Here is a 10000-nt window from a genome sequence, read left to right as displayed (position 1 = left end):
CCTCCTGCATACAGTCCTGGATGGAGCATGCTGGTCCTTGTAGTTCTGCAGCAGCTGCTCCTCCTGCCTCTCCAGCATACAGTCCTGTATGGAGCATGCTGGTCCTTGTAGTTCTGCAGCAGCTGCTCCTCCTGCATACAGTCCTGGATGGAGCATGCTGGTCCTTGTAGTTCTGCAGCAGCTGCTCCTCCTGCATACAGTCGTGGATGGAGCATGCTGGTCCTTGTAGTTCTGCAGCAGCTGCTCCTCCTGCATACAGTCCTGGATGGAGCATGCTGGTCCTTGTAGTTCTGCAGCAGCTGCTCCTCCTGCATACAGTCCTGGATGGAGCATGCTGGTCCTTGTAGTTCTGCAGCAGCTGCTCCTCCTGCATACAGTCCTGGATGGAGCATGCTGGTCCTTGTAGTTCTGCAGCAGCTGCTCCTCCTGCATACAGTCCTGGATGGAGCATGCTGGTCCTTGTAGTTCTGCAGCAGCTGCTCCTCCTGCATACAGTCCTGGATGGAGCATGCTGGTCCTTGTAGTTCTGCAGCAGCTGCTCCTCCTGCATACAGTCCTGGATGGAGCATGCTGGACCTTGTAGTTCTGCAGCAGCTGCTCCTCCTGCATACAGTCCTGGATGGAGCATGCTGGACCTTGTAGTTCTGCAGCAGCTGCTCCTCCTGCCTCTCCAGTCTCCTCCTCTTCTCCTTGCCTTGCTGTCTCCTGCTGACGTGTCTGCCTCTCTCTGCTCATGCTCTCTCCTCCTCTCCCTCCATGTACAGGACACTGCCACCCTGCTGCTGACATGGCTGCAGCCCGAGCCCTGGTCCCCCTCCTGGTCCTGTTATGGCAGCCCCTTCTCAGCAGCAGCTCTGCCCAGGACAGGAGGTTCTCAGAGAGGAAGCGCTGCGCCGACCCGGAATGTAGCAGTGAGTACCGGGAACATTGTATGTGTGGGGGGAGAGGAGGGGGATCAGAGGGTCTGGAGGGGTGTGGAGAGGGCCACCTACAACCCCCACCCCCAAAACACCCCCTGATGGCTGGGTCCTGGGACTTGTGGCTTTGTTGTGCTGCACTTTTCTGCGTTTACTGTGCAGCTATCACTCCTGGCACACTTGGACTTAGATAACACTTGGACACTGTTGCTCTGATGACTGCTCCACTTATCACTGCTGTTTATAGACATTTCTTTCTGATTGAAGTTTAACCTTGAAGAAGTTCTCCTTTAATCATCAGAGATGGGTTACTTCTGATATTGAGGTCACATGCTGATAATCGCTGCATCCAAGCTTATAATGGATCTAGGGGCCGACTCCTCATGTGCAGGCCTTTGTTATGTGCAAAATATAAACATTTCAGAGTCCTCAGTGATCGATATGTTTTAATGGCTAAATGAAAAGATGGTAAGAAATAGGAGCTCTGGAGACTTCTCAGGTCTCTTCATCAGGCATGGTATAGGGCAGGAATGTCAAACTCAAGTACACAGAGGGACAAAGTTATGGACCAATCTAGTCATGGGCCCCACATAGTCCTCCATACAGAATAATGGACCCCACATAGACCTCCATACAGAATATTGGGCACACATAGCCCTCCATACAGAATAATGGGCCCCACATAGTCCTCCATACAGAATAATGGACCCCACATAGACCTCCATACAGAATATTGGGCACACATAGCCCTCCATACAGAATAATGGGCCCCACATAGCCCTCCATACAGAATAATGGGCCCCACATAGTCCTCCATACAGAATAATGGACCCCACATAGACCTCCATACAGAATATTGGGCACACATAGCCCTCCATACAGAATAATGGGCCCCACATAGCCCTCCATACAGAATAATGGGCCCCACATAGCCCTCCATACAGAATAATGGGCCCCACATAGTCCTCCATACAGAATAATGGGTCCCACATATCCCTACATACAGAATAATGGGCCCCACATAACCCTCCATACAGAATAATGGGCCCCACATAGTCCTCCATACAGAATAATGGGTCCCACATATCCCTACATACAGAATAATGGGCCCCACATAACCCTCCATACAGAATAATGGGCCCCACATAGTCCTCCATACAGAATAATGGGTCCCACATATCCCTACATACAGAATAATGGGCCCCACATAGCCCTCCATACAGAATAATGGGCCCCACATAGTCCTTCATACAGAATAATGGGCTCCACATAGTCCTCCATACAGAATAATGGGCCTCATATAGCCCTCCATACAGAATAAGGGGCCCCACATAGTCCTCCATACAAAATAAGGGGCCCCACATAGCCCTCCATACAGAATAATGGGCCCCACATAGCCCTCCATACAGAATAATGTGACCCACATAGTCCTCCATACAGAATAATGGGCCCCTCATAGCCCTCCATACAGAATAATGAGCCCCACATAGTCCTCCATACAGAATAATGGGCCCCACATAGCCCTCCATACAGAATAATGGGCCCCACATAGTCCTCCATACAGAATAATGGGTCCCACATATCCCTACATACAGAATAATGGACCCCACATAGCCCTCCATACAGAATAATGGGTCCCACATATCCCTACATACAGAATAATGGCCCCACATAGCCCTCCATACAGAATAATGGGCCCCACATAGCCCTCCATACAGAATAATGGACCCCACATAGCCCTCCATACAGAATAATGGGCCCCACATAGCCCTCCATACAGAATAATGGGCCCCACATAGCCCTCCATACAGAATAATGGACCCCACATAGCCCTCCATACAGAATAATGGGCCCCACATAGTCCTCCATACAGAATAATGGGCCCCACATAGTCCTCCATACAGAATAATGGGTCCCACATATCCCTACATACAGAATAATGGGCCCCACATAGCCCTCCATACAGAATAATGGGCCCCACATAGCCCTCCATACAGAATAATGGGCCCCACATAGTCCTCCATACAGAATAATGGGCCCCACATAGCCCTCCATACAGAATAATGGGCCCCACATAGCCCTCCATACAGAATAATGGGCCCCACATAGTCCTCCATACAGAATAATGGCCCCACATAGTCCTCCATACAGAATAATGGGCCCCACATAGTCCTCCATACAGAATAATGGGCCCCACATAGCCCTCCATACAGAATAATGGGCCCCACATAGTCCTCCATACAGAATAATGGGTCCCACATATCCCTACATACAGAATAATGGGCCCCACATAGTCCTCCATACAGAATAATGGGCTCCAGATAGTCCTCCATACAGAATAATGGGCCTCACATAGCCCTCCATACAGAATAAGGGGCCCCACATAGCCCTCCATACAGAATAAGGGGCCGAACATAGCCCTCTATACAGAATAATGGACCCCACATAGTCCTCCATACAGAATAATGGGCCTCACATAGCCCTCCATACAGCATAAGGGGCCCCACATAGTCCTCCATACAGAATAAGGGGCCCCACATAGCCCTCCATACAGAATAAGGGGCCGAACATAGCCCTCTATACAGAATAATGGACCCCACATAGTCCTCCATACAGAATAATGGGCCCCACATAGTCCTCCATACAGAATAATGGCCCCACATAGACCTCCATACAGAATAATGGACCCCACATAGCCCTCCATACAGAATAATGTGCACCACATAGCCCTCCATACAGAATAATGGGCCCCACATAGTCCTCCATACAGAATAATGGACCCACATAGTCCTCCATACAGAATAATGGACCCCACATAGCCCTCCATACAGAATGGGCCCCACATAGTCCTCCATACAGAATAAGGGCCCCACATAGCCCTCCATACAGAATAGGCCCCACATAGCCCTCCATACAGAATAATGGGCTCCACATAGTCCTCCATACAGAATAATGGGCCTCACATAGCCCTCCATACAGAATAAGGGGCCCCACATAGTCCTCCATACAGAATAAGGGGCCCCACATAGCCCTCCATACAGAATAAGGGGCCGAACATAGCCCTCTATACAGAATAATGGACCCCACATAGACCTCCATACAGAATAATGGGCCCCACATAGTCCTCCATACAGAATAATGGCCCCACATAGACCTCCATACAGAATAATGGACCCCACATAGCCCTCCATACAGAATAATGGACCCCACATAGCCCTCCATACAGAATAATGGGCCCCACATAGTCCTTTATACAGAATAATGTCCCCCACATAGCCCTCCATACAGAATGGGCCCCACATAGTCCTCCATACAGAATAAGGGCCCCACATAGCCCTCCATACAGAATAATGCCCCCACATAGCCCTCCATACAGAATGGGCCCCACATAGTCCTCCATACAGAATAAGGGCCCCACATAGCCCTCCATACAGAATAATGGGCCCCACATAGCCCTCCATACAGAATGGGCCCCACATAGTCCTCCATACAGAATAAGGGCCCCACATAGCCCTCCATACAGAATAGGCCCCACATAGCCCTCCATACAGAATAATGGGCCCCACATAGCCCTCCATACAGAATAATGGCCCCCACATAGCCCTCCATACAGAATAATGGGCCCCACATAGCCCTCCATACAGAATAATGCCCCCACATAGCCCTCCATACAGAATAATGGGCCCCACATAGCCCTCCATACAGAATAATGGGCCCCACATAGCCCTCCATACAGAATAATGGGCCCCACATAGCCCTCCATACAGAATAATGGGCCCCACATAGCCCTCCATACAGAATAATGGGCCCCACATAGTCCTCCATACAGAATAATGGGCCCCACATAGCCCTCCATACAGAATAATGTGACCTACATAGCCCTCCATACAGAATAATGGGCCCCACATAGCCCTCCATACAGAATAATGGACCCACATAGCCCTCCATACAGAATAATGGACCCCACATAGCCCTCCATACAGAATAATGGACCCACATAGCCCTCCATACAGAATAATGTGCCCCACATAGCCCTCCATACAGAATAATGGGTCCCACATAGCCCTCCATACAGAATAATGGGCCCCACATAGCCCTCCATACAGAATAATGGGCCCACATAGTCCTCCATACAGAATAATGGCCCCACATAGCCCTCCATACAGAATAATGGCCCCCACATAGCCCTCCATACAGAATAATGGCCCCCACATAGCCCTCCATACAGAATAATGGCCCCCACACAGCCCTCCATACAGAATAATGGCCCCACATAGTCCTCCATACAGAATAATGGCCCCACATAGCCCTCCATACAGAATAATGGCCCCACATAGCCCTCCATATAGATTAAGGGGTGCCTGTCATCACGGGCCAAATAAAATCAGCCTGTGAGCCAGAGTTTGACATATGTGGTATAACCCAAGATTTGAAGAAAATCTAGACATATTTTGCACTGGAGTGTAATGGCGCAAAACGTTTGCAACATTTTGAATAGTCACAAATGACTTAAGCCCGCTACACACGCTTCATTATATCTCACAATCCGTCGTTGGGGTCAAGTTGTAAGTGACGCACATCCGGCATCGTTTGTGAGGTATCTGCGTGTGACACCTACGTGCGATCAGGATTGAACGCAAAACCGTTGATCGCAAACACATCGTATCTTTGTCTAGAATTGAGCGTTTTGTTGCACGAACCTAGTCAATTGTAACGTGTGACATCCCTCATACGATTTTGATGTCTGTGGCTATGTGCGCAGGTGTGCGCTCTGCACCGCAGCTGAAAAAAGGTCCGCTTCAGAGCGCAGCTGAAAAGCGCCTCACAATGTCTGTCATTCACTAACCTCTGTCAGTCGGTCACTATCTCTGTCCCTCTCACTCTGTCCATGTCGGTCTATCCCTCTTACCCCCCCTCTCATACTCACCGATCCCCGATCCCCGGCGCGGCGCTGCACGGCATTCACACTGCTCTGGCGGCTTTTACTATTTTGAAAAAGCTGGCCGCTCATTAAACAATCTCGTATTCCCTGCTTTCCCCGCCCACCGGCGCCTATGATTGGTTGCAGTCAGACACGCCCCCCATGCTGAGTGACAGGTGTCTCACTGCACCCAATCACAGCAGCCGGTGGGCGTGTCTATACTGTGCAGGGAAAAACAGCGTGCGGTCCCCCCAATTTTAAAACCAGCCAGATAAAGCCATACGGCTGAAGGCTGGTATTCTCAGGATGGGGAGCGCCACGTTATGGGGAGCCCCCCAGCCTAACAATATCAGCCAACAGCCGCCCAGAATTGCCGCATACATTATATGCGACAGTTCTGGGACTGTACCCGGCTCTTCCCGATTTGCCCTGGTGCGTTGGCAAATCGGGGTAATAAGGAGTTATTGGCAGCCCATAGCTGCCACTAAATCCTAGATTAATCATGTCAGGCGTCTCCCCAAGATTTCTTCCATGATTAATCTGTAAGTGACAGTAAATAAACACACACACCCAAACAATCCTTTATTAGAAATAAAAAACACAAACATATACCCTGGTTCACCACTTTAATAAGCCCGAAAAAGCCCTCCATGTCCGGCATAATCCAGGATGCTCCAGCGTCGCTTCCAGCGCTGCTGCATGGAGGTGACCGGAGCTGCAGAAGACACTGCCGCTCCTGTCACCTTCACGCAGCAAATGAAGACAGCCGCGCGATCAGCTGAGCTGTCACTGAGGTTACCCGCTGTCACTGGATACAGCGGTGGCCGCGGGTAACCTCAGTGACAGCTCAGCTGATCGCGCTACTCACCTCAGTTGCTGCGTGGAGCTGACAGGAGCGGCGGTGAGTAGCGCGATTAGCTGAGCTGTCACTGAGGTTACCCGCGGCCACTGCTGTATCCAGTGACAGCGGGTAACCTCAGTGACAGCTCAGCTGATCGCGTGGCTGTCTTCATTTGCTGCGTGGAGGTGACAGGAGCGGCGGTGTCTGCTGCAGCTCCGGTCACCTCCATGCAGCAGAGCTGGAAGCGACGCTGGAGGTCCGTGGATTACGCCAGACATGGAGGGCTTTTTCGGGCTTATTAAAGTGGTGAACCAGGGTATATGTTTGTGTTTTTTATTTCTAATAAAGGATTTTTTTCGGGTGTGTGTGTTTATTTACTGTCACTTACAGATTAATCATGGAAGGTATCTCGGGGAGACGCCTGACATGATTAATCTAGGACTTATTGGCAGCTATGGGCTGCCAATAACTCCTTATTACCCCGATTTGCCAACGCACCAGGGCAAATCGGGAAGAGCTGGGTACAGTCCTAGAACTGTCGCATATAATGTATGCGGCAATTCTGGGCGGCTGTTGGCTGATATTGTTAGGCTGGGGGGCTCCCCATAACGTGTGGCTCCCCATCCTGAGAATACCAGCCTTCAGCCGTATGGCTTCATCTGGCTGGTTTTAAAATTGGGGGGGACCGCACGCCGTATTTTTTAATTATTTAATTATTTTTTTCACTGCACAGTATAGACACGCCCACCGGCTGCTGTGATTGGGTGCAGTGAGACACCTGTCACTCAGCGTGGGGGGCGTGTCTGACTGCAACCAATGATAGGCGCCGGTGGGCGGGGAAAGCAGGGAATACGAGATTGTTTAATGGGCGGCCGGCTTTTTCAAAATAGTAAAAGCCGCCGGAGCAGTGTGAACGCCGTGCAGCATCGGGGATCGGTGAGTATATGAGAGAGGGCTGCTCAATTCAGTTACTCAGGAGTTTAGCGGTCACCGGTGAGTCCTTCACTGGTGACCGCTAATCAGGACGCGGCACAGACAGAGCCGCAGCATGACAATGAAGTCGGGTGAAGTTCACCCGAGTTCATTCTGATCGTGCGGCTCTTTCTGTGTCTGCTGTCATCTGCCATTCAGCTCTGCTACATGGCTGTCTGTGTCTGCTGTCAGCGGCCATGTAGCAGAGCTGAATGGCAGATGACATAGTAAAAACGCATCCCTACACATTACACACACTTGGCAAGTCAATAAAATGAAAAAAAAAAAAAAAGGGTGCCCAATGCATACGTCACAGAACACATGATCTAAAGGATCGCACACAAAATTGATCAATTTAACATAGACCACTAACGCTCGTGTGACAGCAAATGAACGACCTACGTGCGATCTCATAAGATCCCGTATGCAACCTGGGCGTGTCACATCGCAAATGCGATTGTACAACTAATTGCAACGTGTAAAGCAGGCTTTAGGCTGAAACATCTGGATAAGGGCTCTTTAACTCGTCCATGCAAAACACACACGTTTTGCACGGTCCATGGTGTAGGTGCGTATGTATGTGCGTGTATCCATGTGTGTGTTCAGCGTGTGCTGTGCCTGTAATATCTGTGTGACATCCGGATAGCACATGGACAGCATGTACTTGTATACTTACCGGTCCCCGGCCCTGCTGTCTCCAGTGCTGCTGCTGCTTCCGGGTTCGTGGTGCAGTGAATATTTTTGAGCATCATGAGCCGGCCCGGAAGCAAGTGACAGCAGCGCCGAAGACAGCAGGGCTGGAGACAGATGAGTATAAAAAATAATTTTATTTCAAAGAGAAGTGTTTTCTCCGGTACGTGTCACATGGATCACATCACCGTTTGGTCCGTGTGACATCAGTGCTGCCGGAGAAAAATGGACATGTCGCCGTGTGGAGCACACGGACATGCGTGTGCGCAACACGATCACATGGTACCTGGGAAAATACGAACATGTGTACAGACCTATTGATTTTAATAGGTCTACATGTGTCTGTGTCTCCAGTACATGTGAAAACAGACGTCACACGTACCGGAAACACGGACATGTGAAGCAGACCTAATAGAGTTGAGCAAAAATAATTGCAGGATCCTCGTTTGTGGTCAATGGACAAGAGTGCTGTATATCCCCCATTACCTGCGATCTCCGCGGCTCATCTTGTCATTAGATGGCCCGGTGCGTCCTTACCACTGCAACACCTTCATGGCGGGCTTACTAGTCAGAGAAGGCACGACTGATGCCGCGGGAAAGGTGGAGGTTCGCCGGGCTTCGGTTTGCTGGCCATAGAATGCTTAAATGTTGCCTGCAAATCTTTTTGCTGCGCGCTCCTGGATAACCAACACCATGGCCATGATGCCAAAGTACTAGGGAAACCCATGAAATCCAGAAACGTTTCAGGGCATTTATCTTCCTGTGTGAATCAGCCCCATCATGGTCTCCACTATTGCGAGGTTTAACAGCAGCTGGCAGGGAATGGAAACAATCAGTAAGCTGATATTTGTCTTAGATTACGTGACATTTGCATGGTCGTGTTTGTATAAATGCTCCACACAGCGACACTTCCCATCCTAAACTGGAGATGGTTACGACATGTGTTCATTTCCGGAACGTCTGTCCTTAAAACGCGTCCATTTACAGATAACTTGCTGCATTTCAGCCGTGGCAATACAAATATTGATGTAACCCCTTGTGCACCAATGGAGGCTGTTTATTAAAGTTGCTTTTAGAGAACAGGAAAATCCCCAGTTGCCCTGCATTTTGAAGCTGACATTTTTTTATCCTCCCCCCGCCGCTTTGTGTGACAATTGCAATGAAAACCTGTGGCCTCCATAGTGACATAATACGACGACAGTGCCAGTGTCATGATGTTCTGCCACCGGGGCGGCTAACGTGGCCAACTGTGACGTTCCATCCATAGCAATGTCATTTGAGCGCCATTGTATTGTCATCGGGTATTTATTACTATTTTTGAGGGATTTGCACATTACAGTAAAGTGAAGTTGGTGGTTGCAGGATGCAGCGGGGGGAGCAAAGCGTTCACCTTTGTACTTACCGCTTCCTTATGCTTGCAAGGAATGAAAGTTCTTTCAGTGACGCCGACCTCCATCTTCACATTCTTGAGGAAATTACTACTGCACATAGTAATCCTGCGTACAGGGATAACTGAGCTGTCAAAGCTCACAATCAAGCGTCATTTCCGCCAGTGATCGTGTGTGTGTAGCTGTGTATGTATGTATGTATGTGTGTGTGTATGTATTTATGTATGTGTGTGTGTATGTATGTATGTATGTATGTGTGTATCTATATGTA

The 10000-nt window shown here is 49.6% G+C and overlaps 1 protein-coding gene across 1 annotated transcript in view; it reads left to right on the top strand.

Moving 5' to 3' along the window:
* Window positions 1-705: 705 nt before the first annotated feature.
* MIA3 (MIA SH3 domain ER export factor 3) overlaps window positions 706-10000 on the top strand; it is a 198828-nt gene continuing 189533 nt past the window's right edge. Inside the window, exon 1 of the mRNA XM_075341433.1 lies at window positions 706-911. Coding sequence (XP_075197548.1) covers window positions 734-911 — 178 coding nt within the window. The 5' untranslated portion in view covers window positions 706-733. The remainder of the gene's footprint in view (window positions 912-10000) is intronic.

This window comes from Anomaloglossus baeobatrachus, chromosome 3, assembly GCF_048569485.1.
Source record: "Anomaloglossus baeobatrachus isolate aAnoBae1 chromosome 3, aAnoBae1.hap1, whole genome shotgun sequence".
Classification (NCBI taxonomy): domain Eukaryota; kingdom Metazoa; phylum Chordata; class Amphibia; order Anura; family Aromobatidae; genus Anomaloglossus; species Anomaloglossus baeobatrachus.
The sequence above is the reverse complement of the archived record's forward strand: the minus strand, read 5'-3'. Positions and strand labels throughout refer to the sequence as shown.